General features: G+C 26.1%; 1 protein-coding gene across 1 annotated transcript in view; it reads right to left on the bottom strand.

The window, feature by feature from the left end:
• Positions 1 to 14,547, bottom strand: part of LOC100210096 (phosphatidylinositol 3-kinase regulatory subunit alpha) — a 124,910-nt gene that overhangs the window by 46,673 nt on the left and 63,690 nt on the right. Inside the window, exon 13 of the mRNA XM_065801009.1 lies at positions 4,923 to 5,017. Within this exon, the coding sequence (XP_065657081.1) occupies positions 4,923 to 5,017 (95 nt within the window). The remainder of the gene's footprint in view (positions 1 to 4,922; positions 5,018 to 14,547) is intronic.

Below are 14,547 nucleotides of genomic sequence, written 5' to 3'. Positions count from 1 at the left end.
GGTGAGATTAAAGAACAAGAAGGAAACTTCAAAAACTTCATTTGTATATGAATGTTAATGAAGCTTTTTTTATTTTTAAATCCTGAAAAATCTTTTGGAAAATCAAAATTTGCTAGGGTATGCCCACCACATGTGCTTTTGTCTAATTCAATGTCAAGAAACAATTGCTGTTGTCAAAGATATCAAAATATAATCCTTATCCTAGAAGCACTGCACAAGTTTGATTCAAATTTTCCAATGTATTCACGTGAATTTGCTCTTAGCATTGTATGTGATAGTGAAAAAGACATTTGTTATAATAATATGTGTACAACATGCAAAGATGCTGCAAAGTTTCATAATCTATATGTTTTGAATGAAAATGACAAGAGTAAATTCATTACAATTCATTACCAATGGGAAAAAGTTGCAGATGGTAATGGAAAAGAATATATTAAAAAAATTGAAAAAAAGGGAAGAGTTAATGATCTTTACAGCACCTTTTCAAAATCTTTACCTTTATTTCTTTGGCATTATTTCATTAAACAGAAGCAATCAAAGACATATTGTGATCATAAGGTCCAACTTTAAAGTAATCCAGACACAGCTGTTATTTACTGCTATATTTTGGTACCAAAATTCATGCTCATCAGCTGTCATTGTTTCAGATGATTTAAGCCATTCAAAAGAATCTATTCTTGTATTTGTTCATAATTTATTATCTAACCATATTGAATCAAGTGTTAAAATACTACAGGTTTAGGCAGACAGGCCAAGTAATCAATTTAAAAATCGTTTTATTACATCAGCAATACCCTGGTTGGAAGAACAGCATGATTTAAAATTATTCGGGAACTTTTTTGCTGCTTCACATGGAAACGAACCTGTAGATGCTATTGGTGGGACTGTTAAAAGAATAGCAATGCAAAAAATAATCCAGAGAAAATTTATAATAACTGATGCTATAACTTTTCATGAAGCTGTTAAAAATGAGACTAATTTCAATGTTTATTTTGTTTCTATGGAAGATATTATAAATACAATAAAAAAATTTAAAAATGATGAGATATTTACAAAAGCACCAGCAAAACCAGGAATATTTGCAGCGCACCTAATTCAAAACAATAATGGGAAAATAGAAATGCGACCTTATTCAAGTGCCAAGTATTTAGTGAAACAACTTACGTCTTCAAATAAAATCACCGAAAAACTTTAAAACATTGTATATATGACAGCAATATAATATGGACGAGATTTGACACTGATAGTATGGGCATGTTCTGAAGATTACTATGTAAGAACTGAAGATTACTATGTAAGAATAGTATGGGCGTGTTCTGAAGATTACTATGCAAGAACTATTTTTATGAAGATGTAATAATACATTTGTCTAATACCTCTCTACTAAGTTTTAAATTTATTAAAAACAGCCCAATAACCTGGTTTATAATTACCCAAACGTGTCTGGTCACGCTGTGATGTTTATCATTAGTTAATTAAAGGTGCGCCTGTTTAAAATTTAATTTAAAAAAATGTAATTTAGCTATAAAACTTGTAAGAGTAATGTCTAAACTTTTTGTCTAATGCCAAGTTAATAATTCAGTTCATCTATATTAGCTGAATTGCAGTGTTGATCTAAAAACTAAAAAACAAAGAGAAAATTTTGGTCACGCTGTGACGTTTTATATTTTCTTGCATGAATGAGAGGATAATATATCCACCCAAACTTTTTCTCTTGTTTTTTGTAGCACCTATTATGAGCTAACTAAATAGCAAAAAAAATTCTTTTTATATCTATTTTAACATTAATATATTAAAGGCTTAAAACAAAAAAAAGACAGTTGTCAAGCCGTGACGGTCGTGGAATCTGCCAACAGTGTAATTTTTTTTCTAAGAAAATTATTTATGCAGATGGGGTTCAAAAGGGCAAATATATTGGGGTTTTTTGTAAAAATGGCATAAAATTTTGCTGCCAAATACTATTTTCCTAAAATATTATTTTCTTAAAATTTAAAAATTAAAATTAGTATTATTTACATTTAATTAATTTACAATTTTTTTACATGAGTTACCTCATTGACATCAATTATTTGATTTACCTGATTGACATCAGATTATGCTAGTGAACTACTTTACAAAAAAAGATGCTAGTGATATTTTGTGTTCATTATCACCTCGCTACAATTTCTCTACAACAGTTCTCAAGCCTTTGTCTAGTACATGTGATTCTCTTATTTACCTATTACCTATTTGGAAAGCTCAAACTTAATGAAATGCATCCTTCGGTACCAAAGGCACACAATATAAATTTTAAAGATAGCACATCTTCCGAACCTGAAAATTTTTTGAAAACTTTCTTTTCCATCAACAGAAAATAAAAGGAAACAATGTTTGTCAATTTTAGCTTAATTTTTTCAAGGAAAATCAAGTTGGGGCAGTGTAAATTGTATTTGCTGTAATAAAGGTAAAAGATTTTCCTCATAGAGAAAAAGTCTTGCTTTCCCAAGCAAAAGCAGGAAGATTATTTTCAATAATACCAGATAATTATACATTTTTTATAATTTTAAAATATTTAAAGTTAACAATATTAAGCAGTGAAAATTTTTGTTTACATTTATACTTATTATTACTTATTATTTTATTACACATTAAATGCCAGTTTGAAATTTATTTCAATCAGCAGCTTAAATTACATCTTATTATATTTTATTAGTCCCACAATCTACACTAAAATCAATAAGCCATATACTTACAGAACAAATCTTGTTAAACGTGCAGTTAAACACTGAACTATCCAACACGGGAATGAGAAAACTTGCTTCAACTCTCAAAAAAGCAACAGGAACTCAACTGGTTGAAAAAAGTTTCAACCAAAAATTTGACACTGCCAGAATAACATTGCAAGATTTCTTTCAGCATTCAGTTGTCAATTTAGCAACTACAAAAGGAGAAACTGAAGAACAAAAACATGTTGTTCATTACAAACACTTGGAGGATTTAACTAACAAGGTACTGTTGAACAAAGATTACAGCTACAAACGTTTTGTCAAGTTTGGAATTGATGACAGAGAATCATTTTTAAAAATGAGTTTGGCTGTTAAGGTAACTGACAAGAGTGACAAAACAAGTAGTTCTCAATAAAAAAAAAGATTCAATAGCTTGAGACACAGGTGTTAAACGTCAGCTCATTACTGTCTTTGTTGAAAATCTACATAAAACATATGAAAATGCCAAAGTGTTGATGAATATTATTCAAGTAAATGGTGTGGCATTTTACATTTCATGTGATCTAAAATAGTGGTCAATATTATTTGTGGAATTCAATCCCATTCACCATTCAAGCAAGCATGCTTGCTGCTGGTGCTATGTCAATTCTGACAATATATTAGAATGTGGATCTCTAAGATCTTTTGACATGGAAGGAAAAAACATGTCAAGTTTGTTACTTATGGCTCGGGCTTAAACTTTGCATTGCTCACAATATAGAGCAAACCTGTTGGGGAAATAAAAAGTTTCTGAAAATGTTTTGATGACTTGGAATCCAGTTTTAAAATTTTGAGATTTTTGTAAAAATATTTTGCTGTTTGATTTTTGTTTAATTTTCAATTCATGCAAGCAATAAAATCACACAAGTTTTTTCTACTATTATGTAAGGACCATCTTGTATTGGCATTTTAACATGATTATTAAAAAAAAAAATTAGCGCCTCTCTCATATCTCCTTATTGCTACCAATATTTCTATGCCTTTCTTTTTTTCACCAAAAATAATAAAAGATTATTATTATTATCAATTTTTTAATTTTATTTTCTAGTAGTTTTTGTGTTTGCCTTTTCATTTTGTAGTTTTTGCATTTTGCTATTTTGTTTGCTTAAAGTTTGTTATTATTTGTGCTGTTGTTGCTTATTATTTTTGTTGTTGTTTGTGTTGTTATTAATTGAGTGTTTTCATACTTTTTGTGTCTTATTTAATTTATTAAAGCCTAATCTTTAATTTTTTTCTTATAATCGATTTAATTTAGGCTGGCTTTCATTTATTAATATTGCAGTTGATTGTTTTCGTTTGTTTATTTTATTTAGGTGTCACTCCAATGACTAGTTTTTAACTATATGAGTGACACCTTCATTTTGTAAAATTATAAAAAATTTGTAATTTTTTAATATTTAAAAAAATAAATAAATAATAATAATGGGTTATCTTATAAAAATACTAAAACACTTTTTTTTTCAATTTTAAAACTCTATATATGGATAGGCCTTAGGTATCACATAACTTTCTATGCATTTTTAGACAACACCTACATTACTTATATAATCTGTAAGAGAAATTATGTGCAACCCTTGCTGTCATTTAAATTTGACAAATGTTTTTGTACTTTTGAACTATGATAACCAACTGCACAGTTTCACACTTTCTCAGTTTCAACTTCATATTTTTTAAAGAAAGCTTATGGGTTACGCTTAATATTAAATAAAAAAGTTATGTGCACCCTCTTGCCTTGCTAAAAATGAATTCAAAAATAGCAAAAACTTAATTTCTAAAAATTAAAAAAAAATCTCTAAATTTTTTAACTGGATTCCAAGTAAATGAAACATTTTCAGAAGTTTTTCACCAAGTTTCAAAGTTTTATCAATATTCTGAGCAATATATTAAAAATTCAAGCAACTTGGAGGTGGTCACTTCCACAGTTTCAGGAATTTGCCTAATTCTTACAGAAAATGGCTCTTAAACATAACAAATGAAACTGTAACCAAAAAAAATTTATTCTTTTATATGCAAAAAAAAATTACAAAAAACTACAGCAGAACTACTTTTTTTTACTTTATGTGAATTATTTAGCCATTTTTTTATATTATTTAATTATATATTATGTTATGCACAATTAATAATTAAACGTAACATGAATAAAAGAATAATATAGCAAAAAACAAATTCAAAAATTACCTGAATTTTCAGCTTCAGAAATTTCTCTTTGTGAAATATACCATAGCAACATTTTTACAACTTCTTTATGTTTGTCAAAATGAGCAACAAGTTTACTGAATTATATATAAATATATGTTAAATATGTTAGTTTATTCTACATAAAGTGCTCTTAAAGAGCACTTTATGTAGAATAAACTAACATATATGCACAGAGCAGAAATAAATTAGTAAAAAAACACTTATTTGAATATATAAACAGTCGTGTGACAATTTATTATGGCCACCTATGAATTTTGACCATTTTGAAATTCAATCTCATTTTTTTATTCATATAAAGAATAAAAATTCATTATTGAAAGTTAATCTTTTGTTTAAAATAAAGTTTTAACTCATAAAACCAGTGCCTTTTTTTTTTTTGCAACACTGTCACTTTTAACAGCCATTTTGTATGATGTCATCTTAATTATAATGTTTTCGAGTTTTATTACCAGAGTGTTGCATTCATTTATTAAGTTATCTTAAAAATATTTATTTAAATCAGTAAAAATATTGCTTGTTAAATATTTCTTTTTATTTTAAAGTAAAAATAATTTGATTTGATATTTTTAAAGTTACCTAAAATCGAAAATAGACAGGCCACCAACAATGAAATAACTAAAAAACTGGACAAATCTGGAGTAAAGAAAAAAAAAAAAAGGGAAAAAATACTTGTTGGACTGCATCACTCAAACTGTTAAACACCCCACCTCTGTGATAATCTGGTCAGTGGTATGTGGAAAGGCAATGGGGAGTCTCTATATTGTCGAGGGAATAATGAATCAGTTGCAATATAAAAAATTCCTAGAACAAAGATTGTTGCCACAATTGGCAGAATAGTTTTATCCAAGTGAAAAAAAAACTTTCATGTAGGATGGGGCACCATGTCTCAAGGCTAAATCAATATAAATATCTATCAGAAAAGAATATTCCATTACTTGATTAGCCAGGAAACTCTCCTGACCTAAATCCTATAGAAAATGTTTGAGCGCTCCTAAAGAAGCAAATATCTAAAGAAAATATTACAAATCAAGTGTATTTAATCTTTTATGGTTCTACTGGAACCATAATGAAAGATTGCAAAAAATAGCTAAAAAATGCCAAAAAGGGTTCTTGCAATTATAAAAGCAAAAGAGGGAATCACCAAATATTGAACTTAAATATATTTGTAGTAATTTTTAAGTAATAAAATTTATTACCAATTTGTTAAATGTTTTTTATTTGTCAAAAAAAATACCCATTTCTTAAATAAAAATTACTTTTGAATACATAAATAACAAAAATATTAAAAATAATAGACTTTGAGAATGTAAAAAATTGTCACTCTACTGTATATGTATTTATATATACATACAAACATACATATATATATATATATATATATATATATATATATATATATATATATATATATATATATATATATATATATATATATATATATATATATATAAATATATATATAAATATATATATAAATATATATAATATATATATATATATATATATATATAAATATATATATATATATATATATATATATATATATTTGACACAAAGGAGTTACCATAAATTATAGAAATGAGAATGGCGATCTTTTGCCGACCTCAAATACTTCAAGGTTGGCAGTTAGATTGCCATTGCCGAATGCTGACCCTAATCCCGAAGGCTGATATATTTATAAATTTATAAACAAAGAAAATACAACTTTTTATGGTACTAACAGTTTCATGCCTAAAAGCAATCATCAGCTATGTAATCCGAATCAAGAACAAAAAAACTGTTAAAATATAAAGTTACAGTGGAGTGTGCTTCGTCGTCATAAAAACAAACATGGCTGCCTAATCACCCATATTGAATTTTGCTAGAAAAAATTTGCTTTTATGCCTACATTTAGATACTAATTCATTCCTCTTATTTAATAAGTTATTGTTGGTGTAAGATATTACGATATACTTTTCATATAGACATAGGTTGCATCGTTTTATCGTGGGATTGTAAAATCTACAATGCTTTACAATTTTCAAATCAATTGTCAGGTTTCACTTTCTATTAACCTCCATACTTCCTTAGATAGTTCAATATCGTTTTTATATTTTTTGATATTAAAAGATTTTGTATGGTTAGCATATCTAAGTTTGAATGTGATTTCACTAACTCCAAAATAGACTTTTTTTATTCCCATTCAGAGTACCTGGGTATAGAGAGGCTTGATACACTATGTTATTTACAAGGCACTGTTGATTTAAAGAGCAATTGCTTTTAATAATACAATTGCAATGTTTATTGGAATCTGAGGTTTTTCATTTTATGATGGTTATGAGAGTTAACGATTGATTTAATGTTTGGCATACAATAATGTTTGGCATACTGTAACTAACCTTTAAAGCATTTCTATTAAAAAACTTGTGGTATTTATGGCCAACTGGGAAGTGTTTGCTTATTAAATCCAAAAAGAGTTAACCAATTTTGGTAGAAACATTTTTACTATATGAGGGGGAGGAGGGAGGGGGAGGGGGGCTACACCAAACTATATTGCACTTGCAGTTTTTTGATAGATGTTGGATAAGTTTCGGAATATAATTAAGCTTAATTTTGTAACCAGAGTTTTTTAATGCATCCTGATACAAATTGGCAGAGTTTGGAAAAATAGGTTCATTAGATAAATTAGCTGACAGCCTTAACTCTATAAATCGAAGAAGTTGCTTTAAAATGCTAGGAGGGTGATTGGAATCAACATGTATATAACTTATATTACTATAATCATAACATTATAGTCTAAATTTAGCTATTATTAATGCTTAATAAAGTATGTTAATATATATATATATATATATATATATATATATATATATATATATATATATATATATATATATATATATATATATATATATATATATATATATATATATATACACACACTCTTGCTTAGTCTTTAATTTTTACCATAAAATGTAAATGTTTTTTTTTCATGTTTTTTTAAAAAAAATATTTATTCAAAAAATCAGAAAAAGTTTGAAAACTCTAAAAAGATTTGCCCAAACCCCTCAGTCAATGTAGCAACACTCCTCCCATGTCCTACCTATTTGTCAGTTGATGTAGCAGCACTCCTCACATGTTTACCAATATGTCAGTCTATGTAGCAGCACTTCTCGCATTGACATAGCAGCAGTCCTTGGATGTTCTACCTATTTGTCAGTCGATGCAGAAACACTCCTCTCATGTTTTTACCTATTTGTCACTCGATGTAGCAGCAATCCACATATGTTCTACCTACTTTTCAATCGATGTAACATAAAACAGTAAAAAAATAAAAAATATATTAAAAAAGCTTTTTAAAAGCAACATTTTTGAAATGGACTAAAAAGTAAAAAATTAACTAAAAAATAAAAAGCAAGATGGTCATTTTTAGGCAACAAAAGCTGGCAAGATGGTCATTTTTAGGCTGGCGTACGCAATTTTAATTTGCTATTTAAATCAAAATGAATAAAGTCTAAATGGAATAGTTAAAAAATAAAAGCAAAACAAACATTTTATTTAAACTCTAGATAAACTAATTAAAATACAAACGAAAAAAATATAAAAAATAAAAAACTTTTTATATAAATATTAAATAAAATAATTAAAACCAGCAAAAAAAAAAAAAAAAAAAAAAGCTAAATTCAGCAAAAACTAAAATGCTCAAAACATTTACTACAGCAAAAAAATATATACTTTTATAAAATTAATTTTTTTTTTGTAACAGTAATGAAAAAATTAATTTTTTACAAAATAATTATAAAAAACATTTGATGGGTTTTTTTTAAACAGATAAAAAGCGAGCTACTGTTTTACTTTTTAACAGATAAAAAGTGGGCTACTGTTTTACATTTTAACAGATAAAAAGCGGGCTACTGTTTTACCTTATTATACAAACTAATATTTGAAACCAGCTAATAATAAATTTTTGGCTTAAAGTTGTTGTTAAAATAAATAATAAAAAAATTTCTATAAATTTTCCACTTAATAGTGCATTAATAATCATTTTTATAGTTTGTGCTAACTTACCCTGGGGTAGGGTAAGTTGGTGAATTTTATTTTTGGAGCCTCCAGAAGGGCATCAAGAAATTTTTTTAATAATAAATGCAAGTGAAAAATGTTACCTAAATTAATATTCTTAAAGATTGTGTTTTAATATTTACAAAAAAAATTAATATTCTTAGAGATTGTGTTTTAATATTTACAAAAAAAAATTGCCATTAGGGTTACAGAGCTCAAAGAGTAAAAGATCCTATGAAAAAAAGAGAACTATATTTACAAGGTATCTTAGAAAACTTAATAAGCTTAAATGTTTTGAAAAAGACATTTACAATAAAGTCTATTCTGTAGGATATCAAGCAGCAAGAATCTATGTATTACCTAAGATGCACAACCTTACTAAAGATAATTCTCTTCCAACTTTTCAACCTATAATGTCAACAATTGTAACATACAACTACAACCTTGCCATACATCTTTCTCATTTATTGTCTCTATGTCTCTATGTATACCTAAACAGTTTTGCACTTTAGACTCATTTTCATATGTTAAAGAGTTAAAGCAAATTAATATAAATAATAAATTTATTCTTTCCTATGATGTTTAAAGTATATTTACAAACATACCACTTAAGGAAACCATCAACATAGCAACTGATTTATTCTTTAAAGATAAAACTTGCTTAAAACAACTTTTTAAAACTCAGTTTAAGAAACTACTATAGATTTCAACATCTGGTTCCCATTTTCTATTTAACAAAAAATAATTTGATAAATCATAATATTAGTCAATCATAATACTTTAAACATGATGGTTACCAGTATTTAGGACTTTTAATTAGTCTAAAACCATTCCCAAAGAAATATCATTATGAAGATATGTTTTGTTAATACATTAACTGGTGGCATAAGTGCATGCTCCATGGAATGGTTATTCCAAAACTTGATTTTAAATTGAAACTTCAAAAAACACCTCTTTCAAAAAAATTTTTTTAAAGATCTCTAGTGTATATATTCTGTGTAGTGTATATTAGCGTATAATCTATATTCACAAAAATTCGTAATAGAAAGAGCCTCTGACAGGTTTGCTGGATTTATCTTTTTTAGTTGTACCTTTTTGGGTATTTTTTTATCTAATGGTTGTGTGAATACAATAAATTTAACCATGAAGCAGTTTGCTACAAACAACTTGCCTTTGTCGACGTTCTCATCATAAAATTTGTGTAAAGATTTGTGTTTATATTTTTTTATACATGATATTAACTTTCTAGATATAAAGAACATTAATACAGGAGTGCTAATTTTTAAAAATAAAATTAATTCACTGACGTTTAAATTAACAGGAAGTGATGTTGTCATGTTTAACTTTTGTGTGATAATTCAAATTACAAAAGATCAAAAATAAATGTTCATAAATTCTTTTTGAGTTTATTTCTCCTCTCTTGCTTAACAATAATTTACTCATAAATTGCTTACTATCAATTGCTTACTATCAATTGCTTACTATCAATGGCTTATCAATATTTTTACTTCTTTCTTGCTTATCAACAGTATATTTAGTTCTTTGTTTTCTGTGCTAAGAATAGGCTTGCTTAGTACTAAACAAACCTATTTTTGACGCAGTCATTAGTTACATTGAGTATTTAGACAAAATTTTCAAAATATCTAAAAGTTAGTTTTCAAGAAGTTGGGATTAGAATGAATTCACTCTTTAACTTTATTTACAGTTTAAATAGACATATAAAACATACTTTACTAAGCGATTGCAATTTAAGGAAATTTTCTGAGAAAAAAATTTTATTCTCTAATGAACATCTTGTATAATCTTTAGCTGTTAACTTCATGTGAAACTTGCTATCCATTGTAAGCTTATTCTAATCAAACCTTTTTAGTTCTAGAGCTCTTGAGTTTACATATTCATGAAAAGTTTCCTGTTGTCTTCAGAATGTCAAGTATATAGCTTTTTTTAGACACTTGGATTTAATTTTAATAAATTTAGTTTTTATTTTAGTTATACAACATAAACTAAAATAAAAACTAAATTTATTAATACTTTACTAAGCTATTTTTTAATTTAATACTAATTTATTTTTTTAAATTTAGACTATATAATGTTATAATTATAGTAATATATAAATTATAGTAACTATATAAATAGTACAAATTTCAACTATAATATCAGTTATTTTAAAATACATTGAAAAGTTCTGATTAGTGGTAGTTTAGTAGTGGTACAAGTGGATTTAGAATTTATCAGGATAATGAATATGTATATATATATATTTATATATATATAGGGACAAACATTTTTCTACTAGACCATTTGCCCGGTGAAGACTAAAGCTTGCAGGACATGTCCGATAAAAATTTAAAAAGTGCGATAAAATGCCATTTCTGAATACGCTTAAAATAATTTGTTTTTACAACTTGACCATGCTTTGTTTTGACAACTTTAGGTGTTTCAAAATGCACTGAAAATAAAAAGAAAATTTGTAAGATAAATTATATACCAAAAAGAAAATCTTAAACAAAAAGAAAAATCTAAGCTCAAAAAACTAAAATTTGAAAAGCAAAATATATTTATATTATGTTTTTTTAAATTACTATATTATGTGAAATGCTTTGTAGATTATTAAATACATAAATTATTACATAAATATATTAAATACATAAATTATGTAATTATTAAATACATAATTAAATATGTAATAAAAATAATAAAAATTATTAAATACATAAATTATTAAGTTTACTTATTACTTTATTAAATAAAGTAACAAATTAATTATAATGTTAATTATGTTTACAATAAACCTATTTTATTTAAACTATTATAGTATAAAAAGTACTGGTTTCTAAAAGGATTAAAAAAAACTACAAGGTTAATATTTTTAGAAAATAAATTTAAAAGGGGTTTTAAAAGCCGTGTGTTCAACTTCATAGCCGTGTGTTCAACTTCAATTTTGTTTTAGATAAAAAAAAAAAGTTTATACACAATACTGAATTTATTAATAATTTTGGAACAACTAAAACGATTAGAAAATAAATGCACATAAAATATGTCGAACAAAATGACCAATTTCATTTTTACCCGGGCAAGTGCCGGACAATGTCTGGCGCTTATTTCAAGCCCAGATATATATATATATATATATATATATATATATATATATATATATATATATATATATATATATATATATATATATATATATATATATATATACACACACACACAGTGCATGTGATAAATAAAATCGCTCAGCGCAATAGCTCGTGCTCATAAAACTGAAACACATTATCAACGAGCGCAATTATGGGTGCTCGGCAATAAGTCTTCAAGAGTGATAGTCAGAGTTGGAAACTGGTTGCCATGAGGTCATCCATAAATTACGTACGCAAGTATGGGGAGGAAGTCACTCAAAAGCGTACCAGTGCGTACAAGGGAAAGGGTGGATGATATTTTGTTTGAATTTTTTACATGTGAAGTCCTGGAAATCAGGCAAAAAAGCTTTGATTTTTGGTTAATGCATTTGTCTATCTATTGAAAAAAATATGTTACTGATTTGATATTAAATAAAAACAATGAAATATTGCCATTTACTAAAAGTTGACAACATAACTCTCCTTCCTTTTGGAGTTGAACTAACATGCTTGATTGCGGACATTTGAAAAAACAGAAACGTTTTTAATTTAATTTAAAATAAATAGTAGTTAAAAATAAAAAGATATAAGAATATTTTTTTATTTACAAAAGATATGTGAAATTTTTACAAAATCTTGTGTATTAAAAGTTCTGATTTTTTAAAATTCTATTAATTTTTAATATTCTAATTTTAATTTTCATTGGAACAAAATGTTTTAAAAATAGTAAACATTCTATTCTATCTATTAGCAGTAACAACTTCATAACTTTCCATTCATTGTTTGTACAAAACAGAAAACTGCTTCTTTAATTTAAACTGAATGCGCGATTTAATTATTATCAAGTGAATGTTTTTTATACTTGATTATATACTTAATAAATATATAATAGAATTATATAGTATACTTATACTAATATAATATATATTAGTGTAAGTATATATATACTTATACAAATATAATTTATTTTTATAACTTTTATACTTTTTGAGAAATGCGTTTGTATAACTATTGGCGTTACATTTTTTCTTTTGTTGTTTGTGAGCACGCTTCCAAAAGTTTCAATAAACAATGCATTTAACAAACTTATTTGTTATACGTATTGTATATTAAAACTTTTTTTTAATTTTTAATTTTGTTTAGCTTCAACTTTTTTAATAAATAGACTTTAATATAAGCTTAACCGATAGTCGCGGGGAAAAGCGTAAGTGGCGATGACGCTTGTCTAACAGGATAAACTAGTTATAAGTGCTGATCCTCATTGAAACGCCAGTAATAATAGATGCGACTCTGAGGAGATATTTATTACTTAACCACTACACTAATTATGTTTACACATTGGCATTAATGTTATTTTTCCATTCTGAGGCCTTTCATTGATGTGTCCATACTTTTTATTTTTGTAATCAATTTTTTGTTTTATTTATTATTTGTTTGGTTACATATTTTCTGTATATCTTCGTTAATATTAGTGTTTATAAAACAATTTATTGTTTATTATTGTTAGTACTGTTTAGGTGCATTGTCTGTTTTATTTATATTTTAAATATTTCTCTATTAATCTCTATTTTTTGTCTTGACAACTGTCAAAATATGCTTTGTTCGAAAAATAATTCTTCTTTATTCTAATGTACTTCATTTCTTCCTTCAGGCGTTCACTGCTCGTGTGTGACCATTCAGCGAATTTTATATATGCCAGAATTATATAATATATATATATATATATATATATATATATATATATATATATATATATATATATATATATATATATATATATATATATATATATATATATATATATATATAGTATATGAATAAATTACTAAAAAATAATTAAAATAGAATAATAGAGACCATATAATTGATTAATAATACATTAAAAAATGCAATTTAAAAAAATGCCATTTTACAAAAGTACAAAAGAAGACAATAAAAGAACCAGGGATGTTTTAGGGAACTAGATTGAAATTGTCATTTTTAAATGGTTCATTTACTTGCTTATTAATACTGAGATTTTTCCACTCTATATAAATACTTTATATTTTAGGTAGCAGGAAAAAATCCCCCTGGATTTTCGTTTACAGCGCCTAAAATAAATGACATATCAATATAATAGTTGTTTATAATATAAATATTTTATACATACATATTATAATACAAACAAAACCTTAACCCTTCATTTTTCATAAACCGACTGACAAATAGGTAGAATACAAGGAATATACATATATCAACTGACAAATAGGTGGAACATGCAAGGAGTGTACAAACATTGACCGTCAAATAGGTAGAACATGCAAGGACTGCTGCTACATTGACTGAGGGTTTTGGTTCGGGCGGGCAATCTATCAACTTCAAAGCAATTTTTTTTTTTAATTTTATTTTTTGCTAGGGATTTTTTCTCAGGGGGATTTTTTCAGGGGGATATTTTCTGGGGGGAT

The sequence above is a fragment of the Hydra vulgaris genome, chromosome 07 (assembly GCF_038396675.1).
Source record: "Hydra vulgaris chromosome 07, alternate assembly HydraT2T_AEP".
NCBI classification, from domain to species: domain Eukaryota; kingdom Metazoa; phylum Cnidaria; class Hydrozoa; order Anthoathecata; family Hydridae; genus Hydra; species Hydra vulgaris.
The sequence above is the reverse complement of the archived record's forward strand: the minus strand, read 5'-3'. Positions and strand labels throughout refer to the sequence as shown.